The sequence below is a fragment of the Phacochoerus africanus genome, chromosome 2 (assembly GCF_016906955.1).
Source record: "Phacochoerus africanus isolate WHEZ1 chromosome 2, ROS_Pafr_v1, whole genome shotgun sequence".
NCBI classification, from domain to species: Eukaryota; Metazoa; Chordata; class Mammalia; order Artiodactyla; family Suidae; genus Phacochoerus; species Phacochoerus africanus.
In genome coordinates, this window is record NC_062545.1 from 44,165,717 (window position 1) to 44,191,489 (window position 25,773).

Consider the following 25,773-nt stretch of genomic DNA (forward strand, 5'->3'; position numbering starts at 1 on the left):
TGAACCTTAGTGTAAACTATGAAGTTTAAGTGATTGTGATGTGTGAATATAGGTCCATCAATTGTAATAACATTCCACTCAGGTGGGAGATGTTGTAATGGGGGAGGCTATGTTTATGTGGGGGGGGGTATATAGGAAAATTTCTCTACCTTCCTCTCAATTCTGCTATGAACCTAAAACTGCTCTAAAAATGAAATCTAATTTAAAAAAAAAAAAAGGCAAGGACTTCTAAACTATAGACAAAGCTCATCCTTAATCTATCTCATAATCATAATAATCATCATCCATGTTGATTCTGATGCTGGAGTGCTCTTCAGGCTTGGGCTTCTTTTTGGTCTCCTTGTTTTTCTCAGTCAGATGTAAGTGATGCTCACATTGCCTCATGATCTTCTTGGAGGACATCCAGTTCTCCCCTTGTCGTTCAGCTGGTGCTGCACACCGTCCTCCCCTCACATCTGTGCCCTTGGCCTTCAGGACCTCCCTGGCTCTTAGGAGACTGCAGGTGCAATTCCATGGATTTCCATCCAGATACAGGTACCTGAGGCGAGGCAGCACCTCCAAGGCCTTGAGATCCAAGGCAGAGATCTTGTTGTTCCTCAGGTTTAGAACCTGAAGCTGCTTCAGATCCTTGAGCTCCCTCTCAGCAATATCCTGGATGGCATTACCTTTTAGGTCCAGCCTGGCTAAAGTTCCTGGGAGCCTGCAAAAGCATGGAAATAGGATGTGAGAGGAGGTTGTGACCATCATTCCATAACATCTTAGGAAACTCAGGTTGAGCAACGTCTAGCTTTTCTGTACCATTCTCTTCTTTCTGAAGCTAGAAAATAAGCTTGATTTTGAAGTTAATTATAAATGTAAACCTCAGTCTTATCTATAGGTCTTTACCCCTTTCTCATAGGTCTTATTTTCTAAGCTTCCGATTTTCTGGTTTCTAGCCATAAAACTCTTTACTCTTTAATTTTTCGTTATCAAATGGGATCATATAACAAACTGATAAGAAAAACTAAGTTTCCAAATTTTTAATTGGCAAAGGCCATGAATCAATAATTTATAGGAAATGTAAAAATACTGAATAAAAATATAAAAAAAAATCTTAATGAATATAAAAGGTAATGAAAAAAGATGCAATGTTAGAAATAGAAATTAAAGTATGGTTTTAGATTTAAATTTTAAAATTTATTTCTGATGAGAGTGTTGTGAGGTAAGAACTTAAACTCTGCTAGTGGTAGTATAAGTCGGTACCACTTTGGAAACAATTTGGTAACTCACAGTGAATTTAAATAATGTCATGCCTTTCAACCTAGGAGATAATAGGAGAAGTAAATAGAGATTTATTTACAAATATATTTGTCATATATTTGATCATATTTATAATAGTAAAAATGTAAGAGGCTAATGTCCACTAAAAGGGAAATTAAGAGATAATGGACTATTATATAATCATAGAAATTATATTTTAAAATAATTTTTTAAAAATGCTGATTCTATAAAAAAGATTTTTTGACTGTGGATTAAAAATCCAGAAGTTATAAAAGATTGATAAATAATTATGTTAAAAATAATTTAAAAAGGAATTAAATTATGTGTATGGCAAAGTCAAAAGACAAATGATAAACTGGGGGAAAAAATCTGCACTCTATGTCCCAGACAAAGAGTTAGTCTTCCTAATATACAAAGGACTCTTAAAAGTTGAGAAGAGGGAGTTACCATTGTGGTACAGCAGAAATGAATCCAATTAGTATCCATGAGGATGAAGGTTCGAGCCCTGGCCTTGCTCAGTGGGTTAAGGATCTGGCATTGCCGTGAACTGTCGTGTAGGTCACAGACGCAGCTCAGATCCTGCACTGCTGTGACTGTGGTGTAGGCTGGCAGCTGCAGTTCCAATTTGACCCCTAGCCTGGGAACTTCTGTATGCTGCAAGTGCAGGCCTAAAAAGCAAAAAAAAAAAAAAAAAAAAAAAATTAGAAGAAAGGATTTTAAAATGTCTGAAAATGGGCAAAAAGTGTGAATGGGAATCCACATAAAAGCAAAGCCCTTAAGGGAGTTGCCTTGTGACACAGTGGGTTAAGTGGCATTATCACTGCAGCAGTCAGGTCACTGTTGTGGTGTGGGTTTGGTCCCTGGCCTGGGAACCCCCACATGCCACAGCTGTGGCCCAAAAAAAAAAAAAAAAAAAAGCAAAGCTCTTAGATTTTTTAACCATATTCAGGTGTATATTAGAAAAGAAGAAAGAGAGACAGGATTAAGATTGTGAATTGAAGGATTGGCACTCACCTTCTCTCATAAAAACAACAGAATTATAATCAAACGCTGACAACCTTCAACCAAATGGACTGGAAACTTTCAAAAAGATATCCTACTCCAGAAGACAAAGAGGAGGCCACATCAAGACAGTAGGAAGAGCGATTACACGATATAAGCAAACCCATACCTGCTGGTTGGGAAGCCCACAAACTAGAAAGTAATTATATCACAGAGACTCAACTACAGGAGTGAGAGTTCTGAGCCCCACATAAGGTCCCTACGCCTGGGGATCTGGGATTGGGAGAAAGAGCCACCAGAACATCTGGCATTGAAGGCCAGTGGGGCTTGTGCGCAGGAGCTCAACAGAACTGGGGGAAATGGAGACCCTGTTCTTGAAAGGCACACACAGGCTTTCATGTGCACTTTAGACTGATGATGCTGAAGATGATGCAAGACATTAGAAATAAACTGGAGGCAAAGATTAATAATTTACAGGAAACATTGAGCAAAGAAATACAAGATTTAAAACTTAAACAAGCAGAGATGCAAAATACAATAACTGAAATAAAAAATTCATTAGAAGCAACCAACAGCAGAATACAGGAGGCAGAAGAACAAATAAGCGAGGTAAAGGACAGACTAGTGGAAATCACTGATGTGGAACCATATTCAGAATAGAGAAATGAAGAATAAAACCACACAAAGATGCTATTTCTCACCCATCAGATTGGTAAAGATCTTAATCCTTAGCAATACATTCTGTGGGCAAAGCCGTGAAGAAGCAGACATTCTCATACACAGCTTGATGGGAGTTGAAAATGGCACAGATTCTGTGGAGAATGTAGCAAAGCCTAACAAAATAACATGTGCATTTACTCTTCAACCCAGTAATCTTACTTCTAGGTATAATCTCTGAAGATATGACTGCACAAATATCAAGGACCACATTGTACATCTTATGATATTATTTATAATAGCAAAAGGCTGGAAACAAACTAGTATGACAGTAAAGAACTACAATGCAGCCTTGAAAAAGAAAGGAGCTGGTCTCTGAATTATCATAAAGTGTTTTCTAGAAGATATTGTTAAAGGGAAAAAAGCAAGAAAAGGAATAGTATATATTGTATTTTAATTTTTGTGTAAGAACGAAATAAGAATACATGTATACATTTTGCTTATTTTTGGGAAAAAAAAAAAAAAGGTAAACCAGAAGCAAATCAAACTACTTATAGGAAGTGTTTGGTTCTATACAGTTTTAACTTTTTTGCATCATGTTAACATTTTACATGTTCATAAAACAAAGGCAAAAATCAAGCCCTAAAATCAAACCCAAGCCACAGCTAACCAACTAATTAATCCAATTAACTTATCAAATGTTTATATTGGTAATGTAACCCTATAAAGAAAAGAAAAAGTACTCTTTGACTGAATATCCTTAGTAGAAATAATCTTAGACTCTAAGGATAAAAGGACCTGCAAAGATATTCCTCTCGGTATGTTTATTGTTAACATTACTTTTAGTAATACAATTTTTAAACTTTAAATGAATACTATAAGACAAAGCAAATAAGTAAATGTATTAATGTTAGTGGGAACCAAAGTTTCATTGTAAGGGAAAAAGATACATATAAAAGAAAAGAAAAAAAATCCCTCTCTAATGTTAATATGAACTGGAAATGTCAGTGCAAATTCATAATTTAAAAAAATATATATTTTCTAGCTCTGTTTACTGAAAAGACCTAGAAGCAATAGCATAAGCACACTGAACACACAGATCTTTGTTTCAAAATTCCAGTCTCCACTTAGAAGCAAGGCTGTTTGGAGAAATGACCAATTCCATGTCTGGGGCAAGGTAAGCTAGAACATCTGAGCCAAAATGCAAGGAAATGTTCAGAGACTAGTGGAGCACTCTTCAGGATGGTTGCTATCAGAAAACCAAAAAATAACAAGTATTAGCAAGAATGTGGAGAAACTGGAACCTTTGTGCACTGTTGGTAGGAATGTAAAATGATACAGTCAGTATGGAAAACAGCATGGCAGTTTCCCCCAAAATTAAAAATGTAAAAGCCATATGATCCAGCAATTCCATTTGTGGGTATATATACAAAAAATTGAAAGCAGGGTCTCAAAAAGGTATTTATACAGCTATCTTATATTCCCATATTGAATTCACAATAGTTAAAACGTGGAAGCAATCCAAGTGTCTATTGATGGATGAATGAATAAACAAAATATAATACATACATACATTGGAATATTATCCATCCTTAAAAGGAAAGAAATTCGGGAGTTCCCATTGTGGCACAGTGGAAATGAATCCGACTAGGAACCATGAGGTTGCGGGTTTAATCCCTGGCCTCGCTCATCGGGTTAAGGATCTGGCATTGCCGTGAGCTGTGGTATAGGTCATAGACACATCTTGGATCTAGCATTGCTGTGGCTGTGGCATAGGCCAGCAGCCGTAATGCCAATTTGACCCCTAGCCTGGGACCCTCCATATGCCACGGGTTCAGCCCTCAAAAAGCAAGGAAGGAAATTTGACTCATGCTATAGCATGAATAAACCTTGAGGACATTATGCTAAGTGACAAAAAGCCTGTCACAAGAAGATAACTACTATGCGATTCCACTTATAAAAGATATCTAAAGTAGTCAGTTCATAGAAAGTAGAATGGTGATGGTCAGGGGTTGAGGGGAGAGGGGAAATGAAGAGTTGTTGTTTAATGGGTACAGAGTTTCAGTTTTGCAAGACAAAAAAGTTTTGGAGACTGGTTGCACAACAGTGTGAAGATACTTAACAATACTTTAACTGTGCACTTAAAAATGGTTAAGTAGGTAAATTTTATGTGTATTTTACACATTTTTAAAAATAAGAGTTCCCATCTTTGTGCCAGTACCATACGGTTTTAATGACTGTAGCTTTGTAGTATAGTCTGAAGTCAGGGAGCCTGATTCCTCCAGCTCCATCCTTCTTTTTCAGGATGTCTTTCTTTGGCTATTTTGAGTCTTTTGTGCTTCCAAACAAACTTTAAAATATTTTGTTCAGGAGTTCCCGTCGTGGCGCAGTGGTCAATGAATCCGACTAGGAACCATGAGGTTGCGGGTTTGGTCCCTGCCCTTGCTCAGTGGGTTAACGATCCGGCGTTGCCGTGAGCTGTGGTGTAGGTTGCAGACACGGCTCGGATCCTGCGTTGCTGTGCCTCTGGCATAGGCTGGTGGCTACAGCTCTGATTCGACCCCTAGCCTGGGAACCTCCATATGCCACAGGAGCGGCCCAAGAAATGCCAAAAAAAGACAAAAAAAATATATTTTGTTCAAGTTCTGTAACAAATGTCCTTGGTAATTTGATAGGGATTGCATTGACTCTGTAGATTGCCTTGGGTAGTATAGTCATTTTGATAATATTGACTCTTCCAATCCAGGAGCATGGTATATCTTTCCATCTATTTGTGTCATCTTTGATTTCTTTCATCAGTGTCTTATAGTTTTCAGAGTACAGGTCTTTTGTTTCTTTAGGTAGGTTTACACTTAGGTATTTTATTCTTTTGGATGCTATGGTAAACAGGATTGCTTCCCTAATTTCTCTTTCTGATCTTTCATTGTTATTATATAGAAACCGTGTGGTACTAGCACAAAGACAGACATATAGATCAGTGGAACAGGAAAGAAAGCCCAGAATTAAACCCATGCACCTACAGTCAACTCATCTATGACAAAGGAGGCAAGAATATACAATGGAGAAAAGACAGCCTGTTCAACAAATGTTGCTGGGGAAATAGGACAACCACATGGAAAAGAAGGAAATTAGAACACTTCCTAACACCATACACAAAAATAAGCTCAACTTTGATTAAAGACCTAGATATAAGGCCAGATACTATAAAACTCTTAGAGGAAAACATAGGCCAAACACTCTCTGACATAAACAACAGCAACATCTTCTCAGATCCACCTCTTAGAGTCATGACTGTAAAAACAAAAATAAACAGATGGGACTTAAATAAACTTAAAAGTTTCTACACAGCAAAGGGAACCCTAAACAAAACAAAAAGACAACCCACAGAATGGGAGAAAATCTTTGCAAATGAATCGACTGACAAGGGATTCATCTCCAAAATTTATAAACACTACCTACCACTCAATACCTAAAAGTAAACAACCCCATCAAAAAATGGGCAGAAAATCTAAACAGACAGTTCTCCATAGAAGACATACAGATGGCCAAAAAACACATGAAAAGATGTTCAACATCACTCATTATTAGAGAAATGCAAATCAAAACCACAATGAGGTACCACCTTACACCTGCCAGAATGGCCATCATCCAAAAGTCTGCAAACAATAAGTGCTGGAGAGGGTGTGGAGAAAAAGGAACCCTAGTACACTGTTGGTGGGATTGTAAATTGGTGCAACCACTGTGGAAAACAGGATGGAGATTCCTCAGAAAACTCAACATAGAACTACCATTTGATCCAGCAATCCCACTCCTGGGCATCTATCCAGAGAAAACCATGACTTGAAAAGACACATGTACTCCAATGTTCATTGCAGCACTATTTGCAATAGCCAAGATCTGGAAACAACCTAAATGTCCATTGACAGAGGAGTGGCTAAAGAAGAGGTGGTACATATACACAATGGAATATTACTCAGCCCTTAAAAGGAAAGAAATAATGGCACTTTTAGCAACATGGATGGATCTAGAAATTATCATGTTAAGTGAAGTCAGTCAGACAATGAGACACCAACATCAACTGCTATCACGTACATGTGGAATCTGAAAAAAGGACACAATGAACTTCTTTGTAGAACAGATACTGACTCACAGACTTTGAAAAACTTATGGTTTCCAAAGGCGACAGGTAAGGGGGTAGGGGGATCCGCTGGGGGTTTGGGACAGAAATGCTATAAAATTGGGTTGTGATAAGACTATAAATGTAATAAATTCATTGAGTAATATAAAATAAAAACAAAATAATGTCATTTGCAGCAACATGGATGGAACTAGAGATTCTCATACTGAGTGAAGTTAGAATGAGAAAAACAGATGCCATATGATATCACATATCTAGAATCTAATATATGGCACAAATGAACCTTTCCACAGAAAAGAAAATCATGGACTTGGAGAATAGACTTGTGGTTGCCAAGGGGGAGGGGGAGGGCGTGGGATAACTTGGGAGCTTGGGGTTAATAGATGCAAACTTGCTTTTGGAATGGATTTGCAATGAGATCCTGCTGTGTAGCACTGGGAACTATGTCTAGTCACTTATGATGGAGCATGATAGTGTAAGAAAAAAGAATGTATATTATATATATATATATGTATGTGTAACTGGGTCACCATGCTGCACAGTAGGAAAAAAAATTGTATTGGGGAAATAACATTAAAAAAATTTTTTTTTAAAAAATAGGAGTTCCCATTATGGCTTAGCTGGTTAAAAACTTGATATAGTTTCTGTGAGGATGCAGGTTCAATCCCTGGCCTTGCTCAGTGGGTTAAGGATCCTGCGTTGCTGCAAGCTGCAGCCTAGGTTACAGACACAGCTCAGATTCAGCATTGCTATAGCTGTGGCATAGGCCAGCAGTGGAAGCTCCAACTCAACCCCTAGTTGGGGAACTTCCATATGCTGCAGGTGCGGCCCTAAAAAAAAAAAAAAAAAAAAAAAAGATAACATAAAATAAAGAGATAATGGAATCATGTCTCATGAAGACAGCAACCAGCTTATAGAGGCTCCCACTAGCCACATGTGGGAAAATTTGAGCATCAAAAAAGACTAACAACTGAAAGTGATCATAACAAACTGAATAAATTAAGACCCCTGGGTTCATAGTGATACTTGGAAAAGAACAGAGAGAAAAGGGAAAAAGAAGAGAAAAACTACACTGTAATGTAAAGAGGAAAAAATAGAAAAGAAAATTGATCCCAAATATATAACAACCAATTATGGCTAGACATATGTTCTGGTTGAACAATTATGGATTCCTTTTTTTATTCCTTTAAAAAAATTTTTTTTCAGCACTCTAAGTTTTCATCCTTGAACAGGTATTGCTTTATAGTCAGAACAAAATTATTCTGCGAATACTAATTTAAAAAATGTCATGCTACTGCAGCTCTGCTTCAACCCCGAGCCCAGGAACTTCCATATGCCACAGGTCGGGCTATAAAAAGAAAAAAAAAAATGTCATGATAATGCCTATAGATTAAAAAAAAAAATTACAATTGTGAACTCAAAATCTTTCCATTAGTCAACTTTATATTAAGTGCTATTCTTATGAAGTACAGGAAGTGAGAAAGTTTTATAAGAAAAAATGCCCTTTGAAATACCATCTGAATACTATCTCCATACAGTGTGAACATATTGGATATATATTTCATCCTTTTTAGTATTCAGTGAAATTTTTTTGTGGCGGTCCCGAACATATGATTGCTATGTTAAGGGGAAAGAAAAGAAATGAATGTAATCATATTTTATGACACCATTACCTTTTGTTTGCTATAGTATTATTCTTATATGAATTTCATTCCAAAAGATTAACCTTTTAGGTTATTGGCACTTGGCCTAAATTTTGCCCTTGTTTTTTTCTTTGAATTTATATTGTATATTTATAAATACTTATGTTTATAGATTTTTATATTTGCATTCATGTCCTAAACTATACAATACATATTCATACATAAATATTTATGCTCTTGAATATTTTAAAGTCTTATTTGTTTAAAGTGCTTCTCTTTATTTGGAATAAAATTTACCTAACAAAGTAGATTAATTTACCAGGGAAAAAAAATCACTTCATACATTTTAATAGCTTAATAAAACTTCTGCAGAGAGGAGTTCAGTCATTGCTCAGCAGTAACAAACCTGACTAGTACCCATGAGGACATGGATTCAATCCCCGGCCTTGCTCAGCTGATGAAAATCCAGCGTTGCTGTGAGCTGTGGTGTAGGTCACAGACGTGGCTCAGATCCAGCATTGCTGTGGCTGTGGTGTAGGCCAGCAGCTACAGCTCTGATTCGACCCCTGGCCCAGGAACTTCCATATGCTATGGGGGGGCCCTAAAAAAAAAAAAAAAAAGCTTCTGCAAAGAAATATCTCAGTGGGTTTCTTGTTACTACTACAACAATTTTCAAACTGGCTATCCATAATTTAAATTCAGTTTGAAGTTAATGCCCAATACAATGTAATTTTGTGCACACACTAGCTTATGTAAGATGGATCTCTAAAAGTTATACAGAAAATCTCTCGTGTATAGCTTTTTTTTCCCAAGCAAAAATGGACTGTTAATAGGTGGTGTAACAGGAGCAAGACTCTGTGACCATTGAGAGTAAAGAGGAGGGCAGCTGAGGAAAGATACAGTAGAGTAAACCAAACAGTCAAGGCTACTTAAGATTTGAGTTCTAACTTTGTCCATTCTATTTACGAGAATGTTAGATGATAAGATATTTAGCCTTTTCTTCTTCTTCTTCTTTTTTTTTTTTTGTCTTTTTATGGCCACACCTGCAGCATATGTAAGGTCCCAGGCTAGGTGTCCAATCGGAGCTGCAGCTGCTGGCCTACACCACAGCCACAGCAATACGAGATCCAAGCCGTATCCGTGACCTACACCACAGCTCACATCAATGCTAGATCCTTAACCCACTGAGTGAGGCCAAGGATTGAACCCACATCCTCATGGATACTAGTCAGGTTTGTTACTGCTGGGCCAGAACAATACTCTCTATTCCTTATATTTGAAGTTTGAGATTTTTAAACAGTGCCCTCTTTCTTCTTTTTTGAATGCTTCTTATTCCTATACAAAAGTATATTTTAAAATTCAGTTTTCTATGAACTACTGCCTAGCTTAAACTAAGCTCTTAGTTGCTAGTTGTGTATCCTATTACAAACCATTTCCACAAATCCCTTCCTCTGTCTACCATCCTCCGGTCTACATTCAACAAGAAAATAATGGTATATGGTTTTAGGTACACATAAAATCAAATATCCACCTCGTTTGCCTAAATATGCTCATTGAGATAGAAAAAAATACTTAATATTTATTAAGTGCTTACTAAGACCTTATATACATGTGTTATGAATGTATGTACATGTGTTATGTACATGTCACTCCTTATAACAATTCTGTGAAGGTAGGTACATTGTTTTACCTATTCTTTTACAGATTAGGCATTAAGGTTAAGAGGGATCAAGAAGCTTGCTAACAGTCACATAGTCAATAAATTTTGAGGTCAGGATTAAACACAATAGTCTAACCCCAGTACAGTAATAATGAACATAACTGGTATCCATGAGGATGTGGGTTCAACCCTTGGCCTCACTCAGTGGGTTAAGGATCCGGCATTGCTGTGAGCTGTGATATAGGTCACAGATGCGGCTCGGATCTTGCATTGCTGTGGCTGTGGCATAGGCCAGCAGCTGGAGCTCCGATTCAACTCCCAGCCTGGGAAGTTTCATATGCTGCAGGTGTGGCCATAAAAAGACAAAAAAAAAAAAAAACTTACCTAACATCCTTGTAAATAGAATGGACAAAGTTAGAACTCAAGTCTTAGTAAGAAGCCTTGACTCTTCTTTTTTTTTTTTTGTCTTTTGCTATCTCTTGGGCCTCTCCCACGGCATATGGAGGTTCCCAGGCTAGGGGTCTAATTGGAGCAGTAGCCGCCAGCCTACGCCAGAGCCACAGTAACTCGGGATCTGAGCCGTGTCTGCGACCTATACCACAGCTCAGGGCAACGCCGGATCCTTAACCCACTGAGCAAGGCCAGGGATCGAACCCGCAACCTCATGGTTCCTAGTCGGATTCGTTAACCACTGCACCACGATGGGAACTCCCGACTCTTTTTTTTAAAGCTTCTGATTTTCCACTCTCCAGATGAAAGTGCTCGGTACACAGAAGTCAGGTAAAAATGTTAGCTAATGCAAATAAGCAGGGCAAGCTTTCTTCTAAACAAGTACAATTACTCAGTTCTGGGCTGGGTAGCCAAACACTGTATCTGTCCTAGGAGTATCTTTTTCTTTCCTGTTTCTATGGATAATCTGTTTCTATGGATGTTCTGGTTGAACAATTATGGATTCTTTTTTAAAACATTTTTCAGCACCCTAGATTTTCATCCCTGAGCAGGTATTGCTTTATAGTCAGAAAAAAATTTTGTTCTGGCATTGTAAGAGAAACCACTCATTTCCTGCTTTTGTGACCTTTTGGAAGTCATTTATCACTCTCATATAATTTGTCTCTGTAAGTCTGATTTATATAAAAAGGTAGTTCTGATTTTAAGACAATGTCCAGAAATGCAATTTGTTCTTTGGTGTCGCTTTTTAGAGTAAAAAGGGGGCATACCCCCATTTAGCCAGCAGGTGGCACTTGAGTATAAGTAAGAGAAAATGCAAACTGCCTCCCTTAGGTTGTCAAAAGCTATTCTGGGTTTGAATTATCCAAATTGTGGCTAAAGAAGAGATGATGTAATTTATATTTGTTCCCTGGGCTGCAGGTTGGTGAATTAGAAGCCTCTGGTGAAATGTGAGACCCAGGTATTAGAGATTTTAAGTTCTAAGCAATACAGTGTATTGTTGACAGTAAATCTCAGAGGCTGGTGAGGATGGAGTGGCTTAAAATCCCTGGCTCTGGAGTTAGACTATTGTGTTTAATCCTGACCTCAAAATTTATTGACTATGTGACTGTTAGCAAGCTTCTTGATCCCTCTTAACCTTAATGCCTAATCTGTAAAAGAATAGGTAAAACAATGTACCTACCTTCACAGAATTGTTATAAGGAGTGACATGTACATAACATATGTACATACATTCATAACACATGTATATAAGGTCTTAGTAAGCACTTAATAAATATTAAGTATTTTTTTCTATCTCAATGAGCATATTTAGGCAAACAAGGTGGATATTTGATTTTATGTGTACCTAAAACCATATACCATTATTTTCTTGTTGAATGTAGACCGGAGGATGGTAGACAGAGGAAGGGATTTGTGGAAATGGTTTGTAATAGGATACACAACTAGCAACTAAGAGCTTAGTTTAAGCTAGGCAGTAGTTTATAGAAAACTGAATTTTAAAATATACTTTTGTATAGGAATAAGAAGCATTCAAAAAAGAAGAAAGAGGGCACTGTTTAAAAATCTCAAACTTCAAATATAAGGAATAGAGAGTATTGTGTTTTAGTTCTTTGTGGGAGGAAAACCAGAGAAAAACTTTTTTGGGTCATTCTCACTTTCTGATTCAAAGAAAATTTGGGGAGTGGGTTTTGGGAGATGGGTAGTGGTCATGATGGAGAATTTTTTTGTTTGTTTTTGTTTTGTTTTTTAGGTCCATACCCACGGCATATGGAGGTTCCCAGGCTAGGGGTCCAATTGGAGATGCAGCTGCTGGCCTATGCTACAACCATAGCAATGTGGGATCTGAGCCGTGTCTGTGGCCTACATCACAGTTGATGGCAACACTGGATCCTTAACCCACTGAGCAAGCCCAGGGGTTGAACCCACATCTTCATGATACTAGTTGGTTTCATTACCACTGAGCCACAATGGGAACTCCCGTGACGGGGGATTTTTAAATCACTCTTTACAAGATCATTGCTCTCACAGCTGGCTGAGGTCTTTGATGATCAGACAGTTGTGCTGCTTCATTTAAGCCTCATTGGAAAAGCCTCCTTGTGTCTTGTCACTTGCCCTCTTGTCCTTGCCCAGTAGTTCTCAACCCTAGTTTTACATTAAATTCATCTGGGAAGCTTCTAAAAATACTGCTGCCTGGGCCACAACCCTAGGGTGTCTGATTTAATTTGGTTTGAATTGATGTCTATACCGGAGTGGGCTTTTTAAAAAAGTTCTCCAGATAATTCTGTGGTGAGGTCAGATTTGAAAATTAGGGTTAGCTCAAGCTTGCAATTCCATTATACACTCCACTGGGTAAAAGCATTGTGCTTTCTGTAGTCACTTATTAAAACACAAATACCCTGGCAGGAGTAAATAATTAAGCTATTTTTCACTCATTAAACTTAGCAGGATTACTTCACCAAATGCTTTCTAAAAGTCACCTGAATAGAAAATCCACCGAGTTCACAGTTGTATTCATGGCTGTCATAGCTGCCTGAGAATCCTATGTGAGAGAGTCACTCCCTAAACTGTTTTAGGAGTTTGTATTGTATTGTATTGTATTGTATTGTATTGTATTGTATTGTATTGTATTTTTAGAGCCACACACATGGCATATGGAAGTTACCAGGCTAGGGGTTGAATCAGAGCTATAGTCACCAGCCTACACCACAGCCACAGAGACTAGGGATCAAACCCACATCCTCATGGATCCTAGTCAGGTTCATTAACCGCTGAGCCACAAAGCGAACTCCAGGAGTTTTTATTTTATATATGATTTTTTTTTTCTTGGAGGAGGAACATGCAGTAAGAGAAAATAAGTCCTGAAACATAGTAGAGAAATTATTGACGTAACAACGAGAATTGCAGTGTTTGTAGTTCCTGTTGTGGCTCAGCAGATTAAGAACCTGACTAGTATCCATGAGGATGCTAGTTCCACCCCTAACCTCAGTCAGTGGGTTAGGGGTCTGGCATTGCCATGAGCTGTGGTTTAGGTCGAAGATTTGGCTGGGATCCTGCTGTTGCTGTGGCTGTGGCGTAGACCGGCAGCTGCAGCTCCGATTTGGCCCCTAGCCTGGGAATTTCCCTATGCCGAAGGTACAGGTGTCCCCCTGCCCCCCCCAAAAGAATTTGCGTGTTGAAATACTGCCAGCATGTTCTTGCCTTATGGCCTTTGTATGATTCAGTCTAGAACACTTTTTTCCCCCAAAATACCTTAACAACCAAGTCCCTTACCTCCTTCCAATCTTTGCTCAGAGCTTACCTTTTCAAGGGGGTTACCATGTTTACCTTATTTAAAATTGCAACCAGCCACCCCCATTCTCGATGCTCCTGAACCTCAAAATTATGTCCTTTTTTGTTGTTTACTATATATAACTCTTAGCACTATCTAAATATTATGTACTTTACTTACATATTACATTGTCACTCTTTCCCTGCTAGAATTTAAGCTGTACAGAACAATAAGTTTTATCTCTTTGATTACACTGATGTATCTCAAGGGCCTGGTGAAGTACCTGGCACATGGTAAATGTGTCAAATATATTTGTTAAATTAAATTAATTGTGTACACATGCTTATGCATTGAGAAATTGATTACTTTCAAATCATTCTCAACATATTTTAAAGTACTGATTTCAGCTGGAAAAAAAATCACTTTTTGATGTTTTGCCTTTGGTACAGTTAACATACCATATAACTTAAAAATCCCTTTTTCAACTAGGAAAAAAATGAACATCTGTCCATATCAAAGATAATTTTTCCCTTTCACATTGATAAGAAAAATTATTGTAATGAACAATAATAATAAGTAAATCAGGTTCCACAGGAGTCTACAGAAGCCAGAAGTTAGTATGTTAACTATAAGAAATTTGATAATGATAGTAGGGTAAGGAGCCTTTTTTTCTACAAAGTGCTGAAAGGAAAAAGAATCTATTGATAGGCACATATTATAAATAACATAATATCTTTTTAGGAGAATAATAGTACTTATTCTTCTACTTTTTAAAAAAATTCTACTTTAAAATGTGGAACATGGGATAAAGTTTAAATAAATAGGCACATGGAACTATATCCAATCATGTGTGATGGAATACGATGGAAAACGAATAAAAGAATGCATATATATATAACTCGGTCACTTTGCTATACGGCATAAATTGACAGAATACTGTAAATCGACTATAATAAAAATTTTTTAAAATTAAAAAATAAATAGGACCAATTAATGTAAACATGTGCATTAGTTATAGATTATGACTGGTTGGGGGAACACGTACAGTGGTTGGGTATAGAGAGTGGGATACTTGGAACAGAAATTAAGCATCAGAGTATTAGGGTATATGTATGTGTGTGTGTGTGTGTGAGAGAGAGAGAGAAAGAGCAAGAGATCAGAAGAAACAACCAAAGTCAGAAGGTAAGACCAACATAAATTGACTCACACACAAACAGATACAGAGAAATAAGCAGCACTCCTTATCCCTTAAAGATCACAGCACTGAGAAGAATATGAGGCTCCCAAATACATAATTCAAAATCAATGCAATATTAACAAACTTTTGATTTTTTTCTCTTAAAATACCATTTCAATGCTTTTTAAAGTAGAAATATCTTACTACATTCCCCTCTCATTTTTTTCCATTGCTAGTGATTAAACATAGGACTAGTTGGCCTTTTGCTGGATCCAGACCATTTACTAAGACACCAGAACACACTCTTTGCAAGTAATATCCTCCTATGATGTTTGTTAGCATACTCCCCCAAAGCTGCATTGCATATTTTCATTGCTGGCGTCTTGTCCCACAGGCAAGGTAAATTAAGTTTGCGCAGGAGTCAGCCTGAGGACTGGAGATTCTAAACCCCTGTTTAAAATTTCTATCCCTGGAGCCCTACAATGTCTTGATCAGATACTTGATGTTTACTGGGACTACTTTTCTTGTATAATGTACCTAATTGTCCCAATCTTTAGAAAACTTTCAGAGTAGTTACCATAAATGATAGAGCTCACTTACCTTAGCGGGATAGACAAGAGCAGGTTCTGCTCCAAGGCGAGGTTGGAGAGCTGGGAACACCTCTGCAGGGCTCCAGCTTCAAACAGGCTGACAATGTTGTTGTCCAGAAACAAATGTTTCAGATCTCGGAGGTCCTGGAAATCTTGCGCTGTAACTTTCTGAATCAGGTTATTGCTGATATCAAGTTTTTGTAGCCTTGCTGGTAGTCTGAGGGGCAGCATTTGCAGCTGGTTTTGGGACAACTCCAGAATAGTTAAATTGGCAAGGAGCTGTGCCCCATCAAAGGAAGAGAGTGAGTTTTCTGACAGGTAAAGATGGGAAAGATTCTCCAAGTGTTTCAGATCTTCGAAACTTACCACTTTTAGCCGGTTTCTCTCCATTTTTAAAGAGAGCAAGGATTTGGGCAGATTAATAGGAATTTGAGTCAGAAAGTTACTACTGAGACTGAGGAATTGCAAAGACTGAAGAGAAGTGAAGAAGCCAGCGGGCAGGAGATGTAGCTTATTGTTCTCCATGCTCATGTGTGTCAGGTGGGAAAGTGCCAGTGGTCCCTCTACAGTCTCAATACTGTTGCCATCTAACACCAAGCTTTGCAAACTGACCAGAGAGGAGAGTGTGCTGGGAGAGAGGGAAGAGATCAGATTGTTTTTAAGTTCAAGGATTGTTAATTTCTTCAGTCCTTCAAAATCAGATCTGTGAAGGACAGATATTGAATTATCATTGAGTTTTAACACTTCAAGACTGGCCGGGAGTGCACCGGGGATTCGTCTTAACTTATTTTTCCAGAGTTCCAAGGTCTTTAAAGTACTCAGAGTTTTGAAAGTGTCATTTTCTACTGACTCTGTTCCACTGGCCAGCAAAATAAAATCTTCTAGAGCCAGCATTTGGGTGAAGTTAGATAGCTACAAAAAAAAAAAAAGCAGGGGTGGGAAAGAAGGGAGAAAAGCAGTACATTAGGATTACTGTTAAAAAAAAAAAGCAAAAACCCATATACATTATCACTTAATACTAATGATACTTCAGGAGTTCCCGTCATGGCTCAGCGGAAACGAATCTGACTAGTTATCCATGAGGACACAGGTTGGATCCCTGGCCTCACTCAGTGGGTTAAGAATCTGGCATTGCCATGAGCTATGGTATAGGTCGAAAACTTGGCTTGGATCTGGCATTACTGTGGCTGAGGCATAGGCCAGCGACTACAGCTCCAATTCGACCCCTAGCCTGGGAACCTCCATATGCCAGAGGTGCAGCCCTTAAAAAAAAAGAAAAAAAATACTAATGATATTTCAGATTTTCCTACAGGATCTGTTTAACATTACCTCTTAGAAAAGGATGGAAACTCAGGTCCTATTTTTATTCATGATTGCTAACAGTGTAAGATACTTAATATTTAAGAACTTTCACACACTATTGGTAGATGTAAAATTGGCCAACTTTTGCTGCATATTCTTTGACCCAGCAATTTTACTTCTAGGCAGAAGTGTTTAAAAATTACAGTGATTTAGGCGATAGGATGTTCTTTGTTGCATCATATTGTGATAGCCAAAAATGGAAACAATCTGGAAATCTTTCATCGAACTATTAACTAGAGTTACTAACTCTAGGGGATAAGATTATAAGGAATTTTCATTAGCTATCTACATTTTGTATTGTTTAGATTTTTTTGTTTTTGTTTTGGCTGTGCCCATGGTATGTAGAAATTCCTAGGCCAGGGATTGTTTAGATTTTTTAATTAAAAAACATTTTATAATGGTCAAGCCTGGAGTTCCTGTGATGGCTCAGTGGTTAATGAATCTGAGTAGGAACAATGAGGTTGCGGGTTCGATCCCTGGCCTCCTTCAGTGGGTTAAGGATCCAGCTTTGCCATGAGCTGTGATGTAGGTTGCAGACACGGCTTGGATCCTGCCTTGCTGTGGCTCTGGCGTAGGGCAGTGGCTACAGATCAGATTGGACCCCTAGCCTGGGAAACTCCATAGGCAGCAGGTGCGGTCCTTGAAAAGACAAAAAATAAGAAAAAGAGAGAGAGAGAGAGAGAATGTTCAAGCCTTAAAAGTAAAAAAAAAAAAAAAAAAAAAAGTCGTAGATACTGCTATCAGTAGGATGGGTCTATCAGAGAAACATCTTCAACGATATAATAGTTTGTAATCTATAGTTTACAGTTAAGTGAGCCTAATACTTGTTTAGATAAAAGTTACTATATAATATGAAAAGTTAAGAAAAAGCAATCCAAGTAAAATGAAGTAGAGCAGAGGATAAACTTCTCCTGTTTTCCCCATGTAAAGGTTTTGTTTCAGGTTTCAATTCTGGGCAGCCCCTACTCCAAGCATTAGAGAGAGGGTTACATGTCTTTCTTGGGATCTTTATAGGTCCAATGAACACTGGAAACTAACACACCTTCATAGTCAATGCCTCAGACATGTGTGAACCAAGCCAACGAAGAGTTTGTAATCTATGTTGGAATTTTTTTCTGATCATCAAAGCAAAACTTGTTCCCTGTAAACAATTTTAAAATTATGGAAAGTATGGAGAGAATACAAAAATAATCCATAGTCCCCTGCCCACTTTTTGATAAACTCTATATTTCATATCCAAAAGGAATTTGAAGTAATTTCTTCTCTTCCACAAAAGATATAAAGTGCAATTACTTTTATTGACTGCCACCATAAAGACATTTTTGTTCATCCCCTCAGTGTAAGAGCTAAAACAATAAAACTCTCTCTCTTTTTTTTCTTTTTAGAGCTGCACCTGTGGCAGATGGCAGTTCCCAGGGTAGGGGTCGAATTGGAGCTGTGTCTGCCACCCTACACCATAGCTCATAGCAACACCTGACCTTTAGCCCACTGAATGAGGCCAGGTGTCAAACTCACATCCTCATGGATACTGGTCAGGTTTATAACTTGCTGAGCCACAGTGGGAACTCCCAACAATAAAACTTTTAGAAGAAGATATAAGCATACATTTTCATGACCTTGGGTTTGGTAAAAGCTATCTTGGATATTATGCCAAAAGCAAAAGTTACGTAAGAATAGATAAATTGAATTTAATTAAAATTTAAAATTTTTCTGCTTCAAAGAACACCATTAAGAAAATAAAAAGATAACTTACTGAATGGGAGAAAACTTTTGCAAATAATATATCTGATAGGATATTCATATTTATAATATAAAAAGAACTTTTAGGGAGTTCCTGTTGTGGCTCAGTGGTTAATGAACCCGACTAGCATCCATGAGGACATGGGTTCGATCCCTGGCCTTGCTCAGTGGGTTAGGGATCCAGTGTTGCACTGAGCTGTGGTGTAGTTTGTAGACGCTGCTTGGATCTGGTGTTGCTGTGGCTGCGGTATAGGTTGGCAGCTGCAGCTCCCATTCGACCCCTAACCTGGGAACCTCCATATACCGTGGGTATGGCCCTAAAAAAAAAGACAAAAAGACAAAAAAAAAAAAGCTTTTACAACTCAAGAATATAACGACAAATAGCCCCAATTTTTTAAGTGGGCAGAGGATTTATAGAAATTTCTCCAAAAAAGATATACGAATAGCCAATAAGCACATTAAAAGATGCTTTACATTATTAGTCATTAATGATATGAAGGTCAAACCAAAAAGAGATACCACCTGATGCTCACCAGGATGCCTATGATCCAGAAAAATAAAAGATAAGAAATGTTAGTAAGGATGTGGAGAAATTGGAACTGTCGTGTATTTCTACAAGGAATGCAAAGTGCTGCAGCCACTTTGGAAAAGTCTGGTAGCTTCTCAAAATGTTAAACAAAGAGTTACCATATGATCCAGAAATTCCACTCCTCGGTATATACCCAAGAGAAATGAAAATATATGTCCATTGAAAAACTTGTACACTAATGTTAGAGCAGCCTTATTCATAATAGCCAAAAAGAGGAGACAATTCAAATGCTTATCAACTGATGAACAGGTTGACAAAATGTAGTATATATGTGCAATGGAATATCATCTAACCTTCAAAAGGAAAGAAATGCTGACATATGCTACAACATGGATGAACCTTGAGCACATTATTTTAAATGAAAGAAGCCAGTCACAAAAGACCACAGATTTAGAGGGAAAGACTGGATTCAGTTTGGAGCACTATATATATGTGTGTGTGTATATTTCCAGTGCAACTGGATAAGTCTGAAATATGGGGGAAAGGTATAAATGAGAAACCCAGTAAAAGAGCCATCATCACTTACACAAAGTGAAGTCACCCAAGGAGAGTGTGCATAGCAAGAAGAAAAAATGGCTAGGCCAAAAAGAAGCCTATAAAAAGGGCAGAAAAGACACATTAGAGAGGAATAATGAGGATGTAAAAGTGTGGTGTCATGGGAGGGACGAGAATGAGAATTTCAAGAACTATTTGTGAGCCAGTGTCTTAGAAGAGTATTTTTTGACTGTGTCGAGCAGGCAGAAACCAGACAGCGGTGAATTAAAGAATAAATAAGAGGTGAAGAAGAGGAGGCAGTAAGTACAGACTACCTTCTCACAAGAGTTTTGCAATTAAAGAGGGATAGCAGCAAGAGGAGACACAGAATTAAAATAATCTTATTTTTATTGTGATGAAAGGAGCATGTTTATAGGCTAAAACAGGGCAAGAGTAAAGAAAGAGCAACTGAAGATATGGGAATGGGAGCAAGCTCCAGGGAGAGGTGAGAAGGATGGAATCAAGGGTATAGGAGGGAGCTTCCTTGAAGAGGAGAGACATCCCATCCCCTCTGTCTGGAGGAAAGAGTTTGCAGCATAGGTTGGAGACAAATTAGTATATAGTGAGCAGGAGTAAAGGAAGATGAAGACTCCTGGCCTAAGTTTTGTCATGATTTGTTAATAAAATGGGAGGCCAGCCATTTGGTCAAAATGAGGATGGCAGGGATTGAGAAGTTTGGAAAGATGTCAAGGGAAGGTAGGGAGAACCTGACCAAGTAAACCTGAAAGGATAGATGGGTGACAATGAAGACCTACCTAGACAAGGTTGGAGACCTTGAATCTGGGTTCTAAACCACGCTCATACAAACAGATAATGTGGAGAGGTGTGATCCTCTCCAGCAGCACTCAGTTGTCCGAGAAACAAAGCAAAATGATCGCCCTAACTGAAGACTGAGGCTTTGCTGAATAGGTAATGAGATAATGAACTACGGGATGCAAAATGGGAAGGGGTGGGGAAGAAAATAGATAAGAAATGAATTGATTATCTGAGAGAACCAGACAGATCCAGGATTAGACGTCTCCGTGAGGTAGAAAGATAAGTATGGCAGCTGAAAGGAAAGAAGATGACCAGAGTGTAGGCATGGGAATTCAAGATTTTTGAGTGGAGGAGTTTCAGGAATAATGAGCATTATGATATAAGCAAGAGAGTAAATGGCTGCGGTGAAGTGGAAATGTAGATAGATCATTTTTTATGAGTTCAAAGAAGTGTGGGACTAAGATATTAGACACTGAAGTCACTCCAAAAGATGCAGGACCTAGGATGGAGAGGAAGCCAGGATGGAAGGGGCCAAGGGCACAATATGATACACAGAAGAGCAAAAAGATTGTTATAATCTGATGGCATGCACCTCAAAGAAATCGATTTTTACAGATAAATTGGTAAGTCCCTCTCGAGGGCAGGAACTGTGAATTTTTCATCTTTTATCCCGTCTCAAACACAGCATTCACACCCAAAAGTAACAGAAACATTTTAAATTGTGCTATATATGTATAAGTGTTGTGTATGCATGCATATTTGTGACATACATGTGTATATATGCATATGTTTATATATTTAATTTCTATTGCTATTAATCTGAAGATCCATTTTAACTTTTTTTTCTTTACATGTAGGCATCCAATTCTGTAGTTCAAATCAAATAAACAGGATATATGTTGCATTCACCAAACGCAAGTAAACTACAGTCATGTAAAGCCTAAGGATTTTTAAAAGGGAAAAGGGAGATATTGCTGAGAGCTTTCTACTTCCTTCACAAAACAATTTTCTCTTTTGTCAACCCTTTTGCTGGGAACTGTCCTTCCTAGAGATAATTAACTGGGTTAAAGTCAGGGAAGTGGCAATATTGCTGTTCAATGAACCTAAACCAATGACAAATGAAGTCATTCAATAACTGAATTTGATGAGAGGCATCATTTCATCTTATTGGTTGCAAAGCAGCAGTGTGTGATCATTACCAGGCTTAGTGGACACTCCAGCTCTCACTATCTCAAGTCCTCAGGACAAATATTTAAGCTTTTGCCTTTTAACCAGGTATTTGCTTGAATGCTGACACCTGCTGTATGGCATTAGGCACTACTGGATTAGAAGAGGAAAGTAAACATGACGACTAGGCAATTGTGCTTATTGAGCCTGAAAATAAATACCATGCCACACATTTTCTTTTTTTTCCTTTTTCTTTTGTCTTTTTGCTATTTCTTGGGCCGCCCCTGCGGCATATGGAAGTTCCCAGGCTAGGGGTCGAATCGGAGCCATAGCCACCGGCCTACGCCAGAGCCACAGCAACAGGGGATCTGAGCCGCATCTGCAACCTACAGCACAGCTCACGGCAACGCCGGATCGTTAACCCACTGAGCAAGGGCAGGGATCGAACCTGCAACCTCATGGTTCCTAGTCGGATTCGTTAACCACTGCGCCACGATGGGAACTCCGCATGCCACACATTTTAAACTCTCTGTGTTTATGTGCACCTATATTAAAATTTCTTAGCCAAATAAAAAAGGGAGGGGTGTCTCTGTTTGAAGGAAAAGTACATTCACCTGCTGACTCTCTGCCCCTGGATCACAGACAGGTATTTCCTTATCTTGGGATTTGGATCCATGAGGGAGAAGCAGTGACCAGTGAGGGCAAACTCAGCGAGCCAGAGAATTTTCCATCTAGAAAGTTCCTGGGATCCCCCATCTAACCCTGCCTTCTCACTTCATAAAGGTAAAAAATGAGGGCCAGAGATTTTTTTTTTTTTTAAATTGCTTGTCTGGGGTGGTTCTATCTCTAGTGAGAAAACTAGTAATGAGAACTCTAGTGTCTTGATACTTTTCAAAATAACAAAAGCCAAAAAGCAAAAGTTCCTTTGTGTTATACAAGTCAAACAAATCCGAGAGCTCTCTTTTCAATGCCTCTGAATAGGTAAATGGGAAAATAAAAATCATAATTGAAAGCACATGGCATGAAAATTGCAGTAGTGTGGCAAAACAAAAACACACATTTCTTCTGTATAGTTTTCCACAAAGACACTGATGCCTGGTTGGTTTATAGAATTTGTATGAATAATTCTCATATGCTGCATTCACCTTGAGAGTCTTATAACGTTCTTAGTATCATCTGCTTTCTGTGGCATAAACAAAACTACTTTTTCTCATGAAAGGGCTTATTTCTTTTTAAAGCTTATTTTATTGAACTGTAATTGATTTACAATTTTGTGTTAATTTCTGCTGTACAGAAAGTGATTCAATTATACATATACACATTATATATATTCTTTTTCATATTCTTTTCCATTATGGTTTATTACAGGGTAGTGAACATAGTTCCCCGTGCTATACAATAGGACCATATTATTTATCCATCCTATATATAATAGTTGGCATCCGCTAATTCCAAACTTCCAGTCCTTTCCTCTTTCACTCTCGGCAACCACAAGTGTAAGGACTTAGTCTTAATGTGGGGACATAAAGGGGCCACATGTTCTCAAACTCTTTTGGTTAAGGAAGAGTCATTTCTTTTCCTCTGCAGCAACATAATGAAAATTTTCAAAACTAAAATAAAATATTAATTATAGACTTCTTTGGAGGAGGTTGCTTCCCGAAAAAGAAGTCTCCAGAGGCATATACAGTATACAGAGCAAGCAGGTAGCTAGTGCAACTACCCAACTTCATAACCATCATTCTTAAGTTGTGATTATTTAGGTCAAGTTTAACAACCCCACACTCATCCCTCACCCTACTTCACAAAATAAAATTTCAGCAACTTGAGTGCAGAATGAGTAGTTACCTGAAGGTGTTGAATTTTGCTGTGGCTGATGTAGAGCTTCTTGGTGGTGGAAGGAATACCCGATGGTACCTCCAATAGCCTGTAGCATTGCACAGACATCTCTGAATCACAGCTGCATCTTCCAGGACAGTTAGGATCAAAACCATAGCTAAGAGAGAGCAAAACAAGGAAAGTATAAAGCAGATACATCTTCCAAAACAGGGCCTCTCAGGTGGGAGGTGAAGCTTAAGGTGATGTTTCACTCTTTATACTGTGAACTCTGATAATAGAATCTTATGAATGTGTACTCTGTCAATGTAAGTAGACAGGAAAGAAAAAAATTCTCAATTTGCCTGGGTTAAAATGTTAGCAACCATTACAAAGAGGAAGGGGCTTAAACATTGATAAGCTGCCTTAATATTTGTAGGTGAGCAAAACCCTATGTTATTTATGGCTTGGAAGGCTAATCTGCAAACACCTCTATTATCAGCAGTTTCCTTGTTTTGTTAAATGTGACACTAGGGAATTAGTGGGGAAAGACAAAGAGCTGTTTTATAGTGGGCTATAAAACCTTTGAATTTTCTGTGACCCTATATTAAAACCATTTTTTGTGGGACTGCAATGGGCAGGTGTTTTCTTTTCACATTAACTAGTATGGGAAAATAGACAGGGTTTCTTTTTATTGTTGTTGTTTCAGTAACATTTTATTGCTAGTGAAACAATGGGATACGATGAAGAGATCTTGAGAGCCACAGATAACTGGCTTAATTCATCTATCACTTGATCACCCAAATATCATGTTTAGAAAATATTTTTGTCATTCAAAAATATTGCTGACTCCAATAAAACCAAAACATCAAACTAGGTCTGTTACCTTTATTTATAATGATGGAAGAAAAGGCCTCTAACTTCTTCAGAGGATCTTGGTCGTGAAATCCTATCAAATAGGGAAAGCTTCACTTGTTTGCTCCTTTGTTGTGATTTTTTGTCTTGCTATGATCACCCCTACCGAGGAATTTAAAAGCATTTTAAGCAAAAGCTTATATAGAGAATCTCTTCCCCGCCCCTGGCAAGCAGAAGACTTAAATTTCCCAATGCTGGCTGACCTCAGCAGATTGCTGTAAAGAAACCCTTCCTAACACTGAAAAGCTTCTCTGATCTCTTCTTTAACCTTACCTTTCTTTCCTACAATTTTCATTTTGAAGCCAAAACTTTTTTTTCCCCTAATAATCAATTTATTCTATTTTTCAGAGTAAAGATTTTTGTGTGCTTTCCCCCAAAGACTTTTCTACTCTTCTTTTCTGTTTGCCCTCTGTCTGTTTTCTTTTACTATCAGAAATAAGAAGTAAGAGATTTCTTTTCTGTCAATATTCTGATTTTCAACAAAATCTATTATTTGTTTCTTTTGTCAGTAGTAGAATTATTTTTAGTATTATAGGATTTTTAAATAGCAAAGCAATCCTCAATAAAAGAAAATGTGGGAAAAAAGAGAGAGGAGGGAAAAAACTTGTCCCCAAATATTTTTTCCAGTTTCTTTTCTTTGCCCAGGCTTTGAAATGACAAAGAGAAATACTCATTGAATGCTTTTATTTTCTGTGTTGCAAAAAAAGATAAGTTCATATTTAGTTACTTGAAATGCCTGTAAAATCCTATCCTTTCATCTACCACTAATGACAGCTAATTTTTCTGTTACGCAGCGTAGCAATGAATTTCATTTTCTGTCTTCTGTTGGTAGCCGTGGGATTCCCTTGTCTTTGATCAAACCTGAAATTATACTGTGTAATACGCTTTTCTTCTTTTTCATGGTATTTCTATAGCATTCCCGCAATTTTGGCATTGTCTTTAATATATTACTCTTTCACACTGTGATAGCTTTGTCAGGTCTTTCCCCTCCTATAACCCAGTGGTTTTTAACCATGGGAAATTTGGCAATATCTGGAGACATTTTTGATGACA

At 37.9% G+C, this 25,773-nt stretch overlaps 1 protein-coding gene across 1 annotated transcript; it reads right to left on the reverse strand.

Moving 5' to 3' along the window:
• Window positions 1-252: 252 nt before the first annotated feature.
• LOC125121013 (nephrocan-like) lies at window positions 253-24,033 on the reverse strand. The gene is made up of 3 exons (XM_047769341.1): window positions 23,839-24,033; window positions 15,856-16,757; window positions 253-700 (listed from the first exon to the last, which is right to left on the reverse strand). The coding sequence occupies exons 1-3, from the start codon at window positions 24,025-24,027 to the stop codon at window positions 253-255; spliced, it is 1,539 nt and encodes a 512-aa protein (XP_047625297.1). The 5' UTR covers window positions 24,028-24,033.
• Window positions 24,034-25,773: the final 1,740 nt, after the last annotated feature.

Bases quoted from the DNA above. Each gene is read 5' to 3' on its own strand.
- LOC125121013 (XM_047769341.1), bottom strand. From the start codon at position 24,027: ATGTATCTGCTTTATACTTTCCTTGTTTTGCTCTCTCTTAGCTATGGT. The intron at 16,758-23,838 runs GTAACTACTCAT...TTTTTTTTGTAG, and splicing joins GCAAAATTCAACACCTTCAG to CTATCTAACTTCACCCAAAT. The intron at 701-15,855 runs GTAAGTGAGCTC...ATGCTTTTGCAG, and splicing joins CTCTTGTCTATCCCGCTAAG to GCTCCCAGGAACTTTAGCCA.